The sequence below is a fragment of the Protomyctophum bolini genome, assembly GCF_963924005.1.
Source record: "Protomyctophum bolini genome assembly, chromosome: 9".
Classification (NCBI taxonomy): Eukaryota; Metazoa; Chordata; class Actinopteri; order Myctophiformes; family Myctophidae; genus Protomyctophum; species Protomyctophum bolini.
The window spans coordinates 12,273,905-12,296,053 of record NC_137870.1 but is presented as its reverse complement, the minus strand read 5'-3'; the positions used below and the strand labels follow the sequence as shown (position 1 = coordinate 12,296,053).

The 22,149-nt window shown below is 41.5% G+C and overlaps 4 protein-coding genes across 4 annotated transcripts in view; 3 read left to right on the top strand and 1 right to left on the bottom strand.

The window, feature by feature from the left end:
- Positions 1 to 22,149, top strand: part of mark4b (MAP/microtubule affinity-regulating kinase 4b) — a 99,762-nt gene that overhangs the window by 13,038 nt on the left and 64,575 nt on the right. The window lies entirely within an intron of this gene.
- On the top strand, positions 4,128 to 9,735 carry LOC308321944 (uncharacterized protein). The gene is made up of 4 exons (XM_080773062.1): positions 4,128 to 4,607; positions 5,502 to 5,833; positions 6,698 to 6,752; positions 6,873 to 9,735. The coding sequence occupies exons 1-4, from the start codon at positions 4,172 to 4,174 to the stop codon at positions 8,429 to 8,431; spliced, it is 2,382 nt and encodes a 793-aa protein (XP_080629188.1). The 5' UTR covers positions 4,128 to 4,171; the 3' UTR covers positions 8,432 to 9,735.
- LOC308321946 (uncharacterized protein) lies at positions 11,369 to 17,103 on the top strand. The gene is made up of 8 exons (XM_080773067.1): positions 11,369 to 11,634; positions 12,372 to 12,470; positions 13,649 to 13,871; positions 14,091 to 14,146; positions 14,625 to 14,747; positions 14,876 to 15,167; positions 15,386 to 16,131; positions 16,817 to 17,103. The coding sequence occupies exons 1-8, from the start codon at positions 11,485 to 11,487 to the stop codon at positions 17,081 to 17,083; spliced, it is 1,956 nt and encodes a 651-aa protein (XP_080629193.1). The 5' UTR covers positions 11,369 to 11,484; the 3' UTR covers positions 17,084 to 17,103.
- On the bottom strand, positions 18,471 to 21,405 carry LOC308321187 (uncharacterized protein). Its single transcript, XM_080772024.1, has 2 exons — positions 20,766 to 21,405; positions 18,471 to 20,525 (listed from the first exon to the last, which is right to left on the bottom strand). Exons 1-2 carry the CDS (start codon positions 20,979 to 20,981, stop codon positions 18,645 to 18,647), a joined length of 2,097 nt encoding a protein of 698 aa, XP_080628150.1. The 5' UTR covers positions 20,982 to 21,405; the 3' UTR covers positions 18,471 to 18,644.

Genomic DNA, 22,149 nt, shown 5'->3' with positions numbered 1-22,149 from the left:
CGTGTTCAATAGCATTGATTTATGAAAAAAGTGTCATTTCAGCTATCAATGATAGAGCAGTGTTGTTGATAAAACATTTGCAAATTGTCATCATGCCACCATAGAACAAACTTACGTGGCTATCATTCAATAGTTAGCTATATGTTTACTAACATCTTGTTAGCTCCTTCGTCCTCCTTGGGATAGGATGTCATTGATGAGGTGTATTCTTATTTCTATAATGGATTATTATAAAATGTTATGGCAAATACGGCAACTCTGACAATTTCATGCTTGAATTATGTACATCAAATGGGTTTCAAATGACATGGTTTCTGTTCTTTTAGACTACATTTGAGCCTACCACTGGGTGGATTCTCCCCAATGATAAGTTTTCATATGTACCTTCATATTTCCCATCTGGCTGAATTGTTTGCCACACAAATTGCAGGTATGTGGTTTTTCCCCTGTGTGACTCCTTATATGTCCTTCCAGAAGGCTTTTGAACCGGAATTTCCTGTTACAAATATCACAAGTGTGTGGTTTCTCTCCCGAGTGACTTCTCCTGTGGTTAATGAGATCTGACCACGTTGTGAAAACCTGCTCGCAAACAGCACACCTGTGAGTTTTCCCTGTGTGAGTTTTGGAGTGGGACCTCATGTTTCCAATTTGACTGAACCGTTTACCGCAAATGCTGCACGAGTATGGTTTTTCCCCTGTGTGGGTCCTCATGTGTGTGTTTCGATTCCAGCTGGAACAAAACTCTTTACCACAAATGCCGCAGGTGTATGGTTTTTCCCCAGTGTGGACCCGCAGGTGTACATCTCTGTTCCACCTGATAGCAAATTCTTTATCGCAGAAATTGCACTTATATGATTTTGAAAAGACTTCAAAAGATCTGCCTGCGTGGCGAGGCATATCGTGATTGGGAGGGAACACAGATGTTCTGTCCGTAGGTCTGATGTCAGAACGATGTTTGTGTTTTACTGGCTGTAATTTATAACTCATCTGATGCCCACCCTCTTTCCACTCACCGCTGTGGACACTATCCTCACCCTCAACTACTGAACAATCTGAGTTATAGTACTGACCATTAAAGATTGGTGCAGGTACTCTACAACCTTCTTCTTTGAGTTCTGCTTTCATCTGTTCGGCTGAAGTGATGGTCATGGTGTCTGCCTGTCTTTGCTCTCTTTCTAAAGGATCCAGGAAATAACCTTGATCCTGAGCATGGTTACCTTGTCCATGGCCGTGGTTAGCTTGTATAATATTAAACTCCTCCAGCCCTGTGAGCAGGTCTGTTCTCTGACTGGCCTGGTATTCCTCCTCCTGTTTAATCTGCAGACTCCCGTGCTCCGCCTGAAACACTTTCATCAGATGGTGTTCCGGGTCCTCCCGGTGCACACCCCCAGTCTGCACCAGTCCTGAATCCTGACCACTCTGCTCCTCTTTCATCAGATGGTGATCCTCCGGGTCCTCCCGGTGCACACCCCCAGTCTGCACCAGTCCCGAATCCTGACCACTCCGCTCCTCGTAAGAATTATTTTCTTCACAGACAGGGAGCTGTAGGGAGTCTTTGGGGTCAAAACAAGAGAATGCTTTATTAGTTTGGCATACATTATTAAACTTAATAGGTGCTATAAGCAATAATATGTCCACATTTTTATAACCTTTTGGTATTCACTATTCAGACAGCCAGCAATGGGTAGAAGTAAAACGCTCCCAAAAACAATTAGTCTCTGTGACACATCTAGGGCCGCAATCTGCCCGTCTTCCGAATTGGTTAGTCATTGCGACCAGGTTTCGACCAATGACAAAGCTCTCTAGGAACATCTTTGATTGCAGATTGCGGCCCCTAGATGTGTCACAGAGACTATTTTTGGGGAGCATTCTACCCATTGCTGGCTGTCTGAATACCAAAACAAAAAAAAAGTAATTAAAATGTTGACATATTGATTATAGCAGATTATAGCAGCAGGTTTATAGCTTATATCATTAGCTCAGAGGTGGGCAGCATTCTTTTCCAGGCAGAGTCAGACATATTGACTTTGATAGTTTGATACATTGCCACACCACACATTGTGCTAGAATCTAGCAGCTAGATAAAAAGGCATGCATTTGTACGACTTCAATTATAGGTTATTTTCTTCACAACACAATACTTTTGTTACCGTATAGGCTATAGAATAGTGTATATTTGTACATCTCTAAATGTTATGATGAATTGAAAATGGCGGGCCCTCTTGTAAACACGTGTAATGCTTTTGGTGTCGTCCACTCAGTTAAGTTTTTGTATTGAGTTGTGCTTGAAATGTACTGTAATTATGCAAACTCTTAATAAATACTTCAATCAATCAATGGGGGAGAGATTCCAAATGGGGCTAGCCGCTAGACCCGGACCGTAAACATTAATGGCTGTGGTGTGGTGGCTGCTGTAGTATTCTGAAAACATGCATTGTTACGACAAAATAAGACAACATTAATTAATTCAGCATCACACGTGCAGCACAGCAGCAGAAGCTTTAAGTTTAAAAGACAGTCACACAGACCAATTTTATGCAGCTCTATCTTTGGTCTGAGAACGGCGTCCAGCAGTCTGCGCTGACGGGCCACCTCGTCCTCATACTCGGTCAGGGTTCTGTCCAAGGCTCCGAGGATCTCCTCAACGGCCACCGTTAGCCGTTCTTTGACGAAAAGTCTCAGTTGTAGCGTGTCGTTCATTTTTAAAGTAAATAAATGCCAGTTGACGAGGTCGTTCGTTTCTTAAATTCTTTTGAATGTGGAGGTGTGCTGCTGTCAGACCGAGTCTCTAGTGCTTGCTTGTGTGTGTGTGCAGTGCACTCCCATCACTTGTTTGTTTGTTTGGGCGTACGGCGACGTCACATCCGGTATCAGTTTGATTTACTTTTTACTATGGTTCTACTTACTACTAGTTCTCACATCTTTTCATGTCATGGGCCCCCAAATTAATATGTATTTGACCGAGAACCCCCATCTGAAAAGAGTTAGGAAGTTGTGGTAGACTAGTAGCCTATACTCACACAACAAGAGAAGCTGAGAAGGCTTTGATTGATTGATTGATTGATTGATTGATTGATTGATTGATTGATTGATTGATTGATTGATTGATTGAAATATTAAACAGTTTGCAGAATTACAGTACATTTCAAGCACAACTCAATACATTTAGATGTTGTAGATACTAGATAGTAGTTTTTACGGGGGTCAGTTTCGAATTACAGCCGTCCGTATAGGTGCCCTTTGAGAGCGGTTTTGAAGGAGTCAAGGGATTTGTATGTCTTAATGACTGTTGGTAGGGCGTTCCACATTTTGGTGGCATAGGAGCGAAAATAATTTAGTCCCTTGTTTGTGCCAAATCTCGGTTGCACATGGTTTGTTGCACTCTCTCTGGTGATGTGGGTGTGGACGTTAACATTAAGGAAGTATTTAGACAGGTACATGGGTATCTTGGTGGTGTATCCAGGGACAAATTAGCCATTGGGCCAGTGGGGCCGTGGCCCAGGGGCCCTTGGCTCTCAGGGACCTTTCAGGGAAATTGGACCACGTGGTACTGGGTTTGACGCCCTGAAAAGGGCTCCTGGGGTCCTTCATTGGCCATTGATTTTGTTAAATTTAGGTCAAACAGATAAAAACACGGGAAAAACTCAAAAATGTTGCGTGCACGCACGCTATGGGGGCCCAGTGGCGCTCGTTGGGGTTAATCCCTCCCTGGGTGTATCGAATCTTGTGGACCAGACCTGGACCAGATCCATTGCAAGATGCTGTAGGGTCATCAACCCTAAGCCATTCCAGCCTGTCAAAGTGGGCAGGGGACAGGGTGAGGAGTCTGGAGCCTTGTTTTAAGGGCCTTTGAGGTACTGTGGCTTTCAAAATTATTCCACATTTTGTGTTATTATTCAAAATGTAAAATAAAAAATAATAATAATAATAATAAAAGATAGGCAGATCAAAGCTATCAATGTGTCCACTGTCCAGTGGTGAAAACATTATGCAATTTAACATTTATTTACCCTAAGGGAGGGGCCATAGGGGGAGGGGCATAGAGGGGGGTGACTCCGGATATGAAACGCTGTGGCCCGGAAGAGAAGATATTCGCATTGTTGTTTTTTTGTCACCAGATCTCAGAACTCAGTCAGTTCTCTGTTAAAGACTTCTGACAAAAAAAGGATTCATGGAGTCTAAATTTAAAATTAAAATCGCGTCGATCGTGGAAGCAGCCATGCGCGCGACTCTGCGCGCGTGTAAGGACGCTTGGCTGAAAGAAGAAGAACCGCAGTGCAACAACAACGAGGCTGTGTTTAACAGTACCATCCAACGCACACAGATGGACCTGGTTGTTCAGATAAACAACCTGTTCACCGAGCTGTGGGACGAAAACGAGGCGCTGAAGTCCAGAGTGGAACACCTGGAGTTTGTGCTGGAGAATAAAGTCGGACAGGCCGAGAAAGAAATAGTCGCACGGGTGTCCCAGTTGGGCAACGACCTGGTCCAGTTGGAAAAGGAGCTGAAGACTGTTGTTAATGATAACAAGAATAGATCTCAAAGGGACAATGCACAGAATGAATCGGCTCACATTCTGCTACGAAATGCCAATGGGTCTCTTTTCAGTGAGTTTAGCACTTGTTGGTGTTTTTGATTGATTGATTTGAAAATGTTTATTAACAGTCCCCCCCCCCCCCCCCCCCACACACACACACACACACACACACACACAATGGGTACAGACAGGTCAGGGGGAAAGTACAGGTCAGGTCAATACAAAATCTGCTAAGAGGATAAAACCAGAAAAAAGCACTAAGACTTGTTTACAAAGTAGGTCTAACAGAAAAGAAGAAGTGCTACGTGGGTCCTTTATATGTAGAGAAAACTGTAGACAGGTGCTCTTTGGAGAGGGTTTCATATAGCAAATCACAAGAGTTCCTAAAAAGTTCTATACCTTGAGTCAAACTTAAAAGAGGGTCCAAGGCAGCTCTGTCCAGTTCAAGTAGAAAAAATCATTTATTTCATATTAAAAACAAGGGTTAAAAACACGACCAACGCGTTTCGGCCTTCATCAGGGTCAACTAAAGATGACACGTCATTAAGTAGTGCCAGTAATCAGCATCTCATTAGATCACATGACTTTACATCATAATTAGAATAATGCAGAAAATACAACAAACACCTGGGTGTGCACACCTGACTATTACAGACCATTAGTAAACTGAAAACAAAAAAATTATATATATATATAATCAAATGGAAATACAGTATATAAATAGAGAAACAATGCTTTTGTTCCAAATTCATGCAGAATGGCAGGTTTTAGTCTGACTTAAAATAATGAATGTAAAGCATATAGGCCTAATGATAATTATTTGGTAGACTAGACACACCTTACTCCTCCCGATACAATCCTTAGTCCTTATGGGGACTACCATCCTTATGTTATCTGCAGTTGACTGTTGTAAACTTGAATGTGCCCCCCCCTCTCTCTCTCATTTCTTGGTATCACAACGCAGGCGGTTGTGTGCTGTTACTGAAACCCAGTCAAGCCACGATCCCCAAACTTGCAGGACCATCTGCAGCCGCAAGTACAATCATCCTCACTCCTCCACCACCGGCTTCAGTGGCAACGACTGCAGCTGTGCCCAACCCCACATCCTTGTCGGTGGCAGTCCCAAAATCTCCACTGACCCAATTGGTAGTGGTCAAGCAAGTCTCGCCCACTCCGCCAATGCTCTTGATGGGAGCTGGTACTGTTGTCACCAACCCTTCGACCATGTCAACAGTGGTCCCCAGCCCTACAGCAGTGCAGACGGGAGACGATTGCTTGATTGCAGTGGTGGAAAAGGTACTCACATTTTTTAAGTAAAAGTCTGGAAATCAACATTTACTATGAGTAAAAGTACAAAAGTAAAGGCTTCAAAATGTACTTAAAGTACTAAAAGTACTATTGTGCATAATGTCCCATTTCACGTTTTCTACTAATCTTTTGAAAATAGCATATCTACAAGCTCACAACTACAGCCGATTCAAAAAATGTCCAAACGATTTTCTGAAAAACATGTTTGGCCACGGACCCACATCTCAAAATATTTTGTTCCAGCCAGGGAACCCTAGAAGCAAAGATTTGGGTTAAAATGTTAACTTTAAAAGATATGAAGTATATGAGTATTCAAATATTTATCACAAATGTTCACACTTTTTCAAAAATAGCTATTGTTGAATAGCTAAAGTTTAACATAAAAGTTAAAGTGGTTAAACTAAAAAATGACACAGATGCTTTCCTGGTTTTAATCTTAGAGTATATATGAATAGAGACGGCACCGGATTTCTCCTCCCATCCACTTGCATTAAGTTGCATGAGGCGATTTCACTCCTCCTTCCGGGTAGGAACAGAGTGCATTCTGGGATGGATTGGGTCCAAACACATGAACGCGCTGCCGTTGACTATCATTGCACGAGTTCACGTGCGTTCACGTATAAAACAGCGTTGACGTGTCATCATGAATGTGCGCAATGATAGTCAACGAACCAGCGAGTTCATGTGTTTAGGCCAGCGCTACAATACCAAATTTGGCCACTATGTCCATTTCGCCTCAGGGTTTCCTCCGGGTGCCGTCTCTATTCATATATACTCTAAGGTTTAAATAGGTTCCCTTCCGTGTCACTGTGTAATGAAACCAAATGTGTGTGTTGAATGCCTGCTGTACAGGAAAAACGGACCGATCCACCTCCAGACAAAAGGAAAAACTCTGAAGTTGTAATAGGTATTATACTAAGTGTACTGTTCAGTAGTTTCTCTGTGTGACCAAAATCACGTCAAGTCAAATAATTAAATGGCAGGTTCTGTGTGGTACAATGTTTCATCTTCTTCCTCTAATCCCCAGGAACCCCTGAGAACCACATTCAAGAGAGTTCAACTGAGCTGAAAAAACTGGGAAGAAAAAAGCTACGCAATGTAAAGCGTTTCTTTTGCAGTGACTGTAACCTTGGTTTTCACTGGAAATGCAGTTTGCAAAGACACATGATTGTCCACAAGAAGCCTTTCTCTTGTAGTCAGTGCAACAGAGGATTCCGGAAGCAGAAATCTCTGGAAAATCACCTTTCATTTCACCAAAGAATTAAAAAACCCAAGCCTTTTCCATGTAGTCAATGTAACAAAGGTTTCCTAAATCAGCAAACCCTTGATAATCACCTATTGTATCATAAGCGTTTTCAGCAACCAAGGCCGTTCGCCTGCAAGCAGTGTGACAAAACGTTCAGGCTAAAGAGGCCTCTGGAAAACCACCTTGCACGTCACGAGGTGTGGGATAAGACACACAAGTGTCGAGTCTGTGACAAGATGTTCAAGACCGTAAAACTACGGAAATGTCATGAGGTTGTCCATTCTGAGGAGAGACCGTTCAGCTGCACTACATGCGGGAAGGAGTTCAACAGTAGGGACACTCTTCGCTTCCACGAGGCCGCTCACAGTGAGAAGCGGTACAAGTGCAACATGTGTGATAAAAGCTACACAAACTCCAATGTTCTGAAGGTCCATAAGAGGACGCACACAGGCGAGCGTCCGTTTAAGTGCACTGTGTGCAACAAGAATTACAGGTCGCCGCGCTCTCTGAAGATACACATGCTGGTCCACACTGGGGAGAAAGCCTTTACCTGTCATGTGTGTGGAGGGAGGTTTGGTCTGATTACCAACCTTAAAAGACACATGCGCCTTCACACAGGCGAGAAGCCTTTTAAGTGCCCGGAGTGTAATGAAAGCTACTCGGATAGCAATAAACTCAAAGCCCATATGCTTGTTCATGGTGCTGCAAAACCATTTATGTGTGACCTCTGTGGAAAGACATTTCTCTTCAATTGCAGGCTACTGATTCACCAAAAAATGGTACACAGTGAGAAGACGCAAACAGAGGCTGGCCAAACCTTAAAGACACGATGGAAAAATAAGATCAAGCCATTCAGTTGCAAAATATGCCTCAAAGTTTTTGCCTATGCTGCAACTCTGAAAGTCCATGAAAAGGGCCACACGGAACCATACAGCTGTGAAGTGTGTGGTAAGACTTATCTTAACAAATACTCGTTCAATTACCACCAAAGAAGCCATACAGGGGAGAGACACTTTGTCTGTGAGCTGTGCGGAAAGCGGTTCACGCACCGCTACGCTCTGAAGATGCACGAGCGAATACACACAGGAGAGAAGCCCTACGAATGTCAACAATGTGGGAAAACCTTCAGAACGGAAGGGAATTTCGACAGACACATGAGGATCCACACGGGAGAGAGGCCTTATGCCTGTGAACGATGTAACAGAACATTCAACCAATCCAATCAACTGAAGTCCCACATGCAGATACACACTGGCGTGAAGCTATATACATGTGACCACTGTGGACGAGGCTTTTCTGATTCAAGACAGTGGAAAAAACACGACTGTGGTGGACCATAGGGCATTGGTTCTCAAACCTTTTTCATGTCGAGGACACTCATTAGCCTGCGGACCCCCATTAGAAAATATATGCCAAGGACCCCCATAAGAAGATTTTTACGGCTCTATCAGTGCTTTTCAACCATTTTAATTTCAAGGACCCCCGGTTTGACCTGCATTAGACTACGGTCCCCCATTTCTATCTCTGGGACTGGGACCCCATGTATATTGTAAAATCAAAGTTAATTTAACTCTGAGAGTGTACAAATGCACCCTAATGGGTCCATTTGGTTCCATGTGTATACTCTGAGTTATAGACCCATAAGGGTCCATTTGGTTCCTAACTATCATTAGAAGTAGAAGGAGCCATATAGGTAAGTCAGTGGTTTTCAACCATTTTCATTTTAAGGCCCATTATTGAGGGGTCTTTCCTAGACAAACATTAAAAACACCATTGACAATGAACAGAGTTTAATGTTTGTTTTGTCACTAACACAAACATTAAATGCCATTAATTAACAATGAACAGAGTTTAATGTTTGTTTTGTCTGTCTGTCACTGAGCAAATCGGCATATGATGTTATGATATCATGATGATGTAAGATTATATGGGTTGGTAAAGCGCTAGGGATGTACCAATCACGTTTTGTTGCTCCCGATCCGATTCCAATCATTTGATTTTGAGACATGCCGATACCGATTTTTGAGAGAAATGTATGTCACTCTAGTCTAGTCTGTTGCCTTTCAATTATTCAAAGGCAATATGTGGCTACTTTTATTAGAACTATAGAAGGACTGTCATTGTGTATTTTTTATTCTTTCATGTCATGAAAGCAGGGAATCATAGCAAAAATAATGGTTAATTAGATTGAGTGAATGTTGCAACTACAGTTTATGGAACTGAAGTCAAAGTTAAAACTCTTGTAGAGAAAACCATAGCCATAGCTTTGGCTTTCATTCAGATATAAATAGTAGGCCTACTACAGGCATCGTGGGGGTTGCATTCCTTTGAGAAGTGTTTGCCACTGCTGGAACTAGTGCCCCAGGAGGACAAGCATAAACATGACAGTTTTCACAAAATATCATTGTTTATACATCTTTATTTGATATTTATTTGACACAAGCCTATTTGGACACACTATTTTATTGAAAATCTCAGATTTATTTCTCCCGATCATTTGAAAATGATATGATCGGCTCCGGTTTCCGATCACCCGATCCGAACGGGACATCCCTATAAAGCGCCCCTCACTTCACACAGGTGTGATTTTTTTTTTAATTCAGCATTTGAGCCACGGACCACCATTTGATGACATTTAGACTCTCTTAGATTAACCCAAGACTAAAGAATATTTTGTTGTCTGTTAATAATTTGTCCACAATTCCATGCTGTATTGAAACGTTGATGAAAATATATATTTTTTTACATTATTCTAATTATGTAGATTTCTTGTAAATGTATGCAGATGTTTAACAATAATTTAACGCTTGAGTGTGTAGAATTTTACGCTCTCAAGAGTGTGTGCAAATTGTGCATCACATTCACATCCAAAAGATCCATACATCCAACAGTGCCTGCCTCGTTTGACAGCACTATCTATTTCACCAGTAGATGGCAATCACGTAACCTGTATGCGTTCACTTTACAGTAGCCTACAGTTTACTGTGGTAACGCCAGCTTGTAGTTTGTAATAAAACATCTATTGAGGTGATACATAATACTAGTGTTGTTTACATGTTGACACTGGGTTACATTTCCATATATATTGTTTTCCTACTTCTTCAATGCAGAATATTTATTTGGGTTTTTGTTGTTTGTTGTTGATGTAGGAACGTATAGCTAGGCACATTACTAGAGCTATGGACCAGAGCTAGGCATAGCCGCAATTTGCAACTCTAGATTTTTTTACAATTGGCTGAATCTAGAGTTGCAATAACCTCCATCGACTTCCTATGCATGGTTTTGGTTTTGCATTGGTTTGTGACCTCCTGGTCTTAAATTACGTTAAACTCACCAACATTGCAGCTGTAGTCCAAGCTTGAATTATCCTCTTTCGATCTGGTGTCGCTTGTTTATCATAAAAGTCCCCGTAAAAAAAGTTATGAGCTACTTTCTGTCCAAAATATTCCACAACTATTATTCCGAGCCGCCATCTTGGATTTTTTCAACGTGCCATAAAACAAGACGTGAGGGGGAGCGCTTGTTTAATAGTGTCCCTCCCTCCCTAGGGTGTCGGCCTCTTCTTTGGGTGTCTTACCTGCGCAGGTAAGATTCTATTAAACAAGCACTCCCCCTCACGTCTTGTTTTATGGCACGTTGAAAAAATCCAAGATGGCGGCTCGGAATAATAGTTGTGGAATATTTTGGACAGAAAGTAGCTCATAACTTTTTTTACGGGGACTTTTATGATAAACAAGCGACACCAGATCGAAAGAGGATAATTCAAGCTTGGACTACAGCTGCAATGTTGGTGAGTTTAACGTAATTTAAGACCAGGAGGTCACAAACCAATGCAAAACCAAAACCATGCATAGGAAGTCGATGGAGGTTATTGCAACTCTAGATTCAGCCAATTGTAAAAAAATCTAGAGTTGCAAATTGTGGCTAAGCTAGGCATAGAGTACTGTGGCACAATTTACAATTCAGGCATTTATCAAACGCGGTAATGCATCATAACATAAGCAAGCTATAAGAACCTAATATCTAATCTGCCTAACAGCTTTCTTTTCGCAGATAAGTAAGCCTGGGACCGAGGCTTGCCTAACAGTACGATTATCTGTACAGTGAAGCTATTAGCATTAGGAGTCCACTATAGGCATTTACAGCTAGGTCTATGCAAATCTGTGTTTGTGTTAGGGGCCCCATGTTGGATCAGATTACGAAAGCCTTTATTTTGAAAGTTGTATTTTGCGAACCGGAAATACAATAAAATAAATCTGTGACGTCACGTACATGGTTGTTGTTTTCCCCCCCTGCCGGATCGTCGTTTATTCTAGTAATAAAAGACCGTTGATCGTTTATCTGAAGAATATTCCATGTTCAGCTAAATATTAGCTTTTCAGTAATCAGGAGGATGTCGGCATTGGAAGAACAAGTAGGCTCCATATTGGAGCTGATGGTCAGTGCCAATGTAACAGAAATGACCAAAGTTATCTGCGGCTCCGATGCAACATGTCCTGATGGTGAGCAGTCAACTACTGCTACTGAAAGCACGAACGATAAGGTCTGTTGAAGCGGTTATTGATGTGATGTTTGTCCCTCCGTTTCTTGTCATTTGGACTTATTTGTAGCTGTGGTGGGCTTGCCAAGTTCCCTGCGATCTACTCGTGTCCATGTTGTGAGTGTGTGACTCCCTCCCTTGTTTGGCGTCTAGACAACCAGCTGATCATAGAAATAGAGTAGCTAGCAATATTATAGTATTACTTACTACCGCAGCTAAACAGTCGTTGTGACTGCAATGCCAGTGTTTAATGCTGGACTGGATACAACATGTAATTACTTTGGTTGAGGTCCAACGTAACGTTGATCAAGACGAGACCATTTTAGTAGCCTGCCCAGTGCCTACGCCATTTTGAAACGCGCAAGGGCCTATAGGCCTATCTATTTGTTGTATGTCTATGGACATCTAGCCGTACACGCTTTCACATAAGTTTACCGTGACATTCATTGGTTGATTGCACACATAATAATACACATTGAGTGTGATTGATTAATTGTTCACATAATGCACAGCATCATGCTAGCTTTTACCTTTTGCTAAGGTTGTGCTTTTGCACAATTTGCCTTTGTTCATTGGTAATTAAATAATGATTTCAAGGGAACTATAGGCTAACTATTTCATCATTCAGTCCAACAGATGTCACTTGCATTTTACTGCATTTCTCAAACATGCAAAGTTAAACTGTCTTCTCTGTTTTATTTAACTTATTTATTTTGTTATAATACTCACTTACTGTCCAGGTGATTCAGCTAAGTGTCTACATGAGATCTCTGGCAAGAGATGCTGTTGAGAAGATCTGTGAACTGTTCAACAACAGCTCTTCTCTCCTCAGACTACAAGTATGTCTACAATATATTAACAAAATATCCAGTCCATTCTAAAGCAAAAGGAATAACAAATTGTTTAGTTTTATTAACTTTCCAGTAATTATTTCTGGTCTAAATTATTTATGGTTTAATATTGCTTGTTTATTTTGTTGTCACTGTATAGTGTATACACTAAGATACTCATTGTTAATTATTGTGGTTGCCTATTATAGGCAAGCAGACTATTATTCTTGCACTCCATCGCTGTTTAAAAACATTTAAATGCAATAACTCTCTATTCTCCCCTCCGATTGGCCATGTTGAGATTATACGAACGTAAACAAATGCACACGTAACACTAGTATAGAGCGTTTCAGAAAGGATTTATTTAAAGACCTGAACCAACATTTTTGGACCGAACAAATAATTAGAAGGGGGAAAAAAAAGGGCAGGGTATAACACTTTTTTGTTGTTGTTTTTCTTCTTTCTAATTATTTGTTCAGCTCAAAACTGAAAGGTCTATGGGGAAATTTAATTGGAAGTTCTATTCCGGGCCGCTCGTCATCATGAAAGGGGCGTGAAAGGGGCTTTCATGACGACGCCAGGCCCAGGAAATGAATCCCAATGCATTTTTCCCATAGACATTTCAAAAAGTATTTATTTAAAGACCTTTTTAAGCGTTGTACGAAGCCAACTCGAGTCGTGACAAATCATGACAACAAACACAATATTTTGGGCCAAACAAATAATTACAAAGAAGAAAAACAACAAAAAAAGTGTTGTAACTTGCGGTTTTTTTCTACTTTCTAATTCTTTGTTTGGCCCAAAACATTGTGTTTATTGTCATGATTTGTCACGACAAGAGTTGGCTTTGTCCGCGGCATAAACGTCTTTAAATAAATACTTTCTGAAAAGTCTGAGGAAAATGAACATGGATTTATTTTCTGGGTCTCTCGAGGGGGCGGGTCTGTGACGCTCTATACCCTTCAGACTTAAATTAACCATTTAAACCCTATATACTACGTGAGCAAATGGGGCTATACTCGGCCGCCACTGTTTTCTCTCTACACAGTTTTTTTCCCCCCAAAATAGCAGCTCACAAGTAATGCAACGCGTTGTGAGCTTGTATATCTGCTATCTTCGGCGAATGTTCAACCCAGAATAGGGGCTCTCTGGTCCGTGCGATTAACACTCCGGATGTTTATACGTAGGTGACTCAGGGAGTCACAGAGAACGATGACCTGAAGCAGAGACTAGAAGCAGCACAGATGGAGCTCAGGCTGCTGCTGGAGCATGCTGAAGATCCCCAGGAGATAGAGGGCAGTGTGGGCCACGAGCAGAGCCAGAGGGTCCTAGCCAATGTGAGCTCCTGTGAGGGTGTGCAGGGAGAGGCTGTCCTCCAGACCACGCAACGCTCTGGGAGGAAGAGGAGAGGTGAAGAGTATTCTTCTTCTTACATTCCTTCTTTGAGATTTTATTATTTGAACCAAGTTGTAGGCTGCTGCATTTGTGTTGAGGTCATTTAACATCGTCTCTACAATGTGCTGAGGTTGTTCTTGTTAAACTGTTATCTATCTATGTTAGTTTGAATTCTGCTCACAACACACTTCTTACACACATGTTGAATACTATTTTTTCTCTTTCATTTTTAAGTCATATCAGTGAAAAGGTCCCCCATAGTTCATCTCTGGAAGGGCAGAGATTATGAGGTAAATTGCAATTTCTTTCAGGTAACATTTATAATTATGCATATAGTAGCCACAATATTGACTTATTTTTCCGTTTCTCCTACATCTTTACACCTGTAAACCTGTGATGTGACTATAAAGTTGATTATTATCTTGTGCATAGAGTATACAAGATGAGGGGAAATAGAAACATTAAAGAGAATGTCAGCCTCAGGCTTCTCTGTGAACAGTCTCAGGCTATGACATTACTAATGAGTCTAATTTTACAATTGGTCCTTCCGTTTACTGGTGAAAGCGAGACAATACTGGTAAGAATGAAATGTTGAATATTTGGCTGTTTAAGTAAGAGCTTTGCTCAAGGACACTAAAAAGACTAGAAAGCTGTCTTGTTCAAAGAGAATGGAGATGGACAAATATGTCAACTTCCTATATGTCAAGTTTGTCAACCCAAAAGACAAAATGCTAACTAAGTGTAACGCTATAATTTGCTGTCTCTCAGGACAATATCCGGACCATGATAATAAAAGAAGAGGGTCTAGAGGCCTTCCCTGACCAGGCTTCTCCAGAGTCTGGTCAGTACGCTGATGACCTGGGACAAGAAGACAATGATCCAGACTACCAGGTTGACTTTATTTATCGCTTCTATTTAATTTACGATCCGAGCAGATGCACTGCAAAACATTCTGTATGAACCCTGATGAAATGAAAAGAGTATAATGAAAATGATAACAGCATGTAACCTTCATTCAGCTGGATCCAGAGGATGCAGAAGACCGTAACCGTGACCCTGGATTCCCAGCCCGGCCCAGGCGTGTAGTAAAGCCCAAGGCCCGTCGTGGCCAGGCAAGGAAGGACAGCCATGGTCCGAGCCAACAGCCTCTGAGCTGTAAGCACTGCAGGAAGACGTTCACCAAGCTCATCCAGCTCAAAGCCCATCAGGCTGTGCACGGAGCAAACGCAGACAAGCCTTTCCACTGTTCGCAGTGTGGGCGCGGCTTCGCCTTCCAGCGCAGTCTGAATGCACATGTGTTGCTGCATACAGGTGAGAGAGAAAAATGTGTATAGCCCCAGTGAAGTCAGTGCACTCTGAATATCAGTGCATCCGTGATTGCTGGTTGGGGTTCAGAATGCAACATCCATTTAGCCTTTTGCCGGTGTGAAAGCATTGTTCTAATATTGTTCTTAATTCACAAGGCTGTGAAGCTTTATAATGTGTTGCATTATAACTATGTTTATAACACATTGTGTATCTGTGTCTAGGTGAGAGGCCCCATACCTGTGATATTTGTGGGAAGGGCTTTACACTGAAACAGCTGCTTAGGAACCATCAACGCCTTCATGCTGAGGTCAGGCCATTTCGCTGCGAGCAGTGTGGTAAGAGCTTCTACCGCGCCCACGGTCTGAAGATGCACCAGAAGGTACACACAGGCGAGCGCTCCTACAACTGCCAGTACTGTCAAAAACGTTTCACCATGCAAGGTAACTTGCAACGACACCTCCGCATACACACTGGCGAGAAACCATTCCGCTGTGAGACGTGCGGCAAGTGTTTCAACCAGGCCGACACGCTGAAAGGCCATCAGAGGATCCACACGGGCGAGCGTCCCTTTGGGTGCGAGACGTGCGGGAAGTCTTTCATCCAGAAGAGTTCCCTGAAGATGCATCAGAAGACGTCGCACCTGGGCGAGAACTCGCGAGCCTGCGTGGTGTGCGGCACGATCATGGCCTGCGTCGGCTCACTCCGCGCTCACCTCATAGAACATACGGCAACTATCCCCTGCACTTGCATGCTGTGTGGCCACCAACTCAATTCCATCACTGAACTGCGCTCACACCAGCAGATCCACACGGTAGAGAGGCCCCACAGCTGTGGACTCTGTGGAAAGAGTTTCAAGGCGTCAGCCTACCTGAAGATCCACATGAAGACCCACAGTGGCGAGAAGCCTTTCTCCTGTGATATCTGTCTACGCGCGTTCACACAGCACAGCAGCCTTAAATCACATCAGGTGCTTAGATTGCATTATTTATTTTGATTAGATTATAGCTTGATACTTAATTTGTCTATTATTATTTGCTTTGTTAGTTTCTCTTACCTAATACTGTATAACTAACTCAAATATCTTAATCCAACCTAGCCTAACTTAAAGGACCACTTCACCACTTTTCAAACTATCTTCATATAATAAATTGGTCCTCATTAATGTTCATGATAAAATAGCACAATATTTCTGTCTGTCTCATAGGAGGGCTGTGGGCAGTCCTGAAACCCGTCCACCAGTGGCATCATTTTACAGAATTCTTATTTGTTTTTAAAGATTTTTTTTACAAAGTATTTAGTTTATTATCGTGGAAAGATGGCTTTCCTTATCGTAATATGATATCGGAATAGAAAGCCTGCAGTTTATATTAGCTTGGATTCCCCATTGATGATGTTACTGGTGGACGGGTTTCTGAACTGCCCACAGCCCTCCTATGAGACACAGACAGAGTAGAAAAAAATGGTGGTATTTTATCATGAACATTAGTGAGGACAAATTATATGAAGGTAGGTTGAAAAGTGGTGAAGTGGTCCTTTAAGGAAACAGACATACTACAGTAACTAAAACACATAATCCTATTTATAAAGAAAAAAATCTACCTCTTGCTTGCGATCTTAATGTCTGATTTACCTTTTTTATTTTCATTTACAAGGTGGTCCACACAGGAGAGAAACCCTTTATTTGCGGCACATGCGGGAAACGATTCAGCAATACAGGCAACTTGAATCGACACCAGCGCATTCACACGGGAGAAAAACCCTTCAGCTGTGACCAGTGTGGACGCAGCTTCAACCAGGGAAACAGCCTCAAGGCCCACCAGAAAATACACACTGGGGAGAAAGAGTTCATATGTGATAAATGTGGCAAGTGTTTCTCCTACTTAAGAAACCTGAAAGATCACAAGTGTATTTATTCATGACCGTGTGAGTTAAATTGATTTACATTGTTCTATCCAATCAGTGGTTTGATATGGTTCATTCTTGACAGGTTTGTTATTAAAATAGTGCCAGTGGTTGCAGACTGTTTTCACTGGTTGGACTCATTAAATAATGAATTGATGATTATTATGTACAGATAGATCTTAGGAATAGGGTTATAGCGCCACCATGAGCCGATTAAAAAAAGAAAAAAAGGTGTCTTCCATTAGCCTGGCTAATATGCCAGACTCAATTCACACTATTGTGTGTTGTTTTTGCCAACGGCTGATTTGGTCTGGCTTATTAGCCAGGCTAGTCTTCCATGGCCTATGGCACCTTTAGTTTAAATTCATGGAACATAATAAGCAGGCGAGAATTATATATTTTTTGTGTCCAGGTTGTCAGGATTGTTTACTAATGCTTTTTCTTAGCACCACTGATCAAGTGTGGTTTCCTCACCAAGTGGCTGGTAGAGTCGGCAATGACCACAGTCAAACTTTACTAGAATTTGGTTATTGACTAGTGTTCATTTCCTGCTTTGACTATTAACACTAAGGCTGACTGACTATTATTATGAGCTTTGAATGAATGTTGAGCAATACTTGGACTGTTTCTATAAAGAAAACACTTAGTGTTATTTGTGTGGATTTCACAACAACTGTAGCTGTATAGTAACTGAGTTTATGCTGATCTATTGATTAACAAGTTGCCTTGTGCTGAAATTGACTGCTTTTGAAGATAGGCCTACTTTTTAAAGAATATTTGTATGTAACGCCTTTCATCAAATTATGTACTTTTTGGTATTGATGTATCTCAATATTGTGACTGAGCCAAACATTGAATAGAACAATTTAAATTGTTTTTCTGCTCTTCTTTTTCCTTTCTTTCCCTGAATTCATTGATATGAGATCATGAGAACATATCAGGTAGTTAAATACACACTGACATCTGTGAGAGAAGCAACACTTAGTATTGAAATACATTTCTTCTACTTTATGATAGTAGAGGCTAATAATAGCTTGCACATACTGTAGGCTTCTTAATTACAAACTCATCAAGGCTAAAGATATTTATTATTTATTGCCGTGCCAACACATTAGGTTATGTATCTACAAGTACAGACAAAGGCTACAACCACAGATATGTGTAGACTAGAAACCTAAATACAGTATGATTAAAAGCAAAAGTGAATACATGGATGAATTGCTTAAAATAATATAATAACCAATCTGCCAAAATCATATTTGCCCAGAATTTGCAACAGTTAAATATTGGGATTGTGGTCAAATAAAAACGACATATTTCTTTAGCCAGAATTGGCCATAATCAGTTCTTGTGTGAACAAGAATATCTCCATAAGCTGCAGTACTGTACAAACCTGATGCCATTAACATTTGGAGCCTAGACACTCCCTAATGTAAATTAATTTGAAATGTACAAGTATTTGGGCACCTGCAGAAATTGGAAAGATGCAGTAGAAGAAAAGGGAAGAATACATGAATAATATATATTTTCTAAATAGTATGGAAGAATAAAAGGCAAAGAAATAAATGCTGCTAGCTTTCACAGTATCCTGTAAGCTATAGCCAAGCTGGTTAGCAAGTTCAACAGTTTGAATGGAAATTCCAGTGAGAGGACTAAAGCGAGGCTCCTAATGCAATGTTCTGACAATGACTGCGGAGAGAGCTGTGCGAGGGGTATGGCCTTGGTGAGAGATGATGGAGGAGTAGAAGAAGAGATGGAGCAGGTTGGTTCATCCCCTAACTTTTCTCTGTGATTCCTGACCCATGAGCTGATATAGAGAATAGAGACACAGCTGCAATCCCAGAGATTCTCAGTCAGGTAGATGGCAGTAAGGCTCTCCAGTGGACCTAAAGTCCCATTTTCCACGTCTCTTAGCTGGTTGGATTGTAGCCACAACATCTGGAGACTTCCAAGGCCCTGAAACACACTAGGGTGTAAGTTATTCAACCGATTGCTCTCTAATTTAAGTTCTGTTAGCTTTGTTAGTGGGGAGAGGAGCTGGGGTTGTAAAACAGCCAAGTGATTGTGTTGTAGCTGGAGCCTGCGGAGGTGAGAGAGGGAGCGAAAGATGTTGGCAGGGAGGTAACTGAGCTGGTTGAAGCCTAGATGAACATCACTTAGTTTGGCCAAATTCACAAAGTCTTCAGGAGACAGTTCAGAGAGATCATTATTATTTAAGTGCAGTGTTTTCAGACTCAGAAGCTGAGCGAACAGGCTCAGTGGGAGCCGTGATATGTGGTTGTCATCCAAGTGTAGCTCCTTTAAATTGATGAGGCTGTCAAACTGATCCGGGTGAAGAGAGGAGAGAAAGTTGTGGGATAGCTTCAAAGAATGCAGAGTCCTCAAATTGTGGAAGACAGAATGATGCATTGAGCTGATGATGTTATTGGCTAGCAGGAGCTCTCTGAGGTGTGTCATTTTGTGGAAGAGTCCTTTGGGAAGCTGGATTATAGCATTATTTTCCAGGTAGAGTTTCCGAAGGGATCTGAGTTTGGAGAAAATTCTAGGACGAAGCTCTCGGATGTGATTGCTCGACAATTGGAGATCCCTGAGCTTGGTCAATGAGTCAAAAACCTCAAATGCAATAACAGAGATGTTGTTGCTGTCCAGGTGCAGTTCAGTTAGGTTGGTTAGGTCCAGGAACACACCCACAGGCAGTAACGTCAGTTCATTGTGGTACATATCAAGGAGTTTGAGATTAATCAGGTTGTTGAAGGCAGCAGAGGAGAGCAACTGTATGAGGTTGGAGCTGAAGTCTAGTTTTTTCAGTGAAGCCAGGCCTCTCAATGAGCCCTCAGTAATTGTGGTCAGCTTGTTTTTGCTAATATCTAGATCAACAAGCTGGGCTAGAGAGGAGAAGGAATCATTTTCAAGTACTGTGATGCTGTTTGTCTGCAGGTACAGACTGCTGAGGTTGGTGACTTCTTTAAGCGCCTCAACTGGGACAGACATCAACAAGTTGTTACTCAGATCCAGGTGTTGGAGATGGGACAGTCCTCTGAAACTGCCCTTCTTAACTTGTTCAAGCCTATTCCGGGACAGAATTAGTTTCTCTAATGCAATCAAGTTCTCAAACACACCCTCATCTATTTGTGATATACTGTTACCATTGAGGTGCAGGTCGATGAGAGCAGGGGCTCCATCAAATCCACCAACTTGTAGCTTTCGAATCTGGTTCCAAGTCAGAGTGAGTGTCTTTAAATTACCCAGTCCGTGGAGTGTTCCCACTGGTAGATCTTCAATGTGGTTGAAACTCAGGTCCAACATGGTTAGGACAGGGAGGTTCTGGAATGCACCTTGTTGTACAGGCCCCACATTGTTCCCAGATAGGAAGAGTTTGGACAGTAGGGTCATATTGGCAGGCCAAATTGGATTTAAGAAGAGTGACAAGTTTATATGATTTCTGGTGAGGTCTAGTACCTATAGAGATAAAACAAGAACAAACAAAAGCAGAGCATCAGGACTGAAATGCATTCTTCAATAATATAAATTATTGGGGAAATTCCCGTTTTCACAGTAAATTGCGACCTGTGGTCGCAACAAGCTCATAACGTGTTGCAAAAGGTTGTAGATTCTAAATTCTAATAATTTTAGCCTACAATGACAAGTCCACTCCAAACTTTGGGACATCAAGCTGAAAGAAAGTGGCTAATTTCACACCTGCAGATTTTCCAGCCCGGTCCAGGGTACGACCCGTATCTCATTGTAGGAGGCATACAGTTTCTCTGTGCCTTTTGGCAGCTCTGGTATCTTGTCCAGGTGTTTCTCCTGACAGAGGATGATGGTCAGGTTGTCCAGACACTGGCAGGGTGGAGGGCAGAGGGCTGACACTGACACCAACAGGCCCAGAAAGGTCAGGCTTAGAAGCTTCAGCATGGCTCACGGCTGAGTTCATATTGATCATGGATGGACATTGACACCAGCATGGACACATGGAATAGAAATCAAGTAAATTGAAGAGTTCACTTCCAGAGAAATATGGCCATTTTAGAAAATATGAATATTCAAGGATTAAGGATACAATAATAATAACCCATAATGTAATTACAATTCTAAAAATGTGTAACCAAACAGACTAAAAGAGCATACAAAATTGAGTCCTTCTTAAAATGTCCTTCATAAGGTTAGATTCACGATTCATGATCACTATATTTCATAGAAAGAGACAATAGTAAAATGTGCACATTCATCTAAAGAAAGTTAGAAATTATAATTTTCCTTCCTTAGATTGGTAATAATTCAGCACTAATACTTCAACACTTACCATTGATGAGGAGGCTATTGTTTAAAATCTACTTTGCCGCAAACTGCAAAACAGCAAGAAGTACTGTATATTGATAACGCTTCTTATACAGTATGTGAAGGATGTGGTGTATGTATGCTTACATAACATGCATTTACCTGCAACTATGCATGCAGGGTATGCCTGGTATAACTTCCTGTGGTTAGAACGTCTGTCACATCAGCACTCTCACTTCTATTATCACTACACTGGTATGTAGGCTACTGGAAAATACCCAGAATAAAATGTCAACCCACATTAAAAGCTCTAGTCTAGTTCTTCGTCTGCATGTTTCAGACTTCCGCCTAAACAACCACAGGGAAATGTAATGATTTAGAATGTGTTTGTTCCCCAGCCATATTCAAATTAATTCAATGTACAGTAGGCTACGGTACAATGCAGTACTATACAACACGATTACAGTACAACAGCACCACTCAGTTCAGACAGGTCAGATTTTTGATGAGGTTTAATGTTTGTTTTGTAAACACCATTGACAATGAAGGGAAAATGTATGTGCCTCAACGTCATATTGTCTCTTCATTGTTAATGGCGTTACATCACCATTACATCACATTAATCAACATTAGTTAGACTTTGATATATTAGCGCCCCTAACTTCACACTAAATTCCCCTAAATTCCAGTTTGTGTTGTTCTTAGATAGCAATGTTGCCGCACGCCAGAGTGCCAATAAATACTATTATTTATAGCATACCCTACCATCTCTCTATATCATTTGATCATAAAGGCATATTAAAAA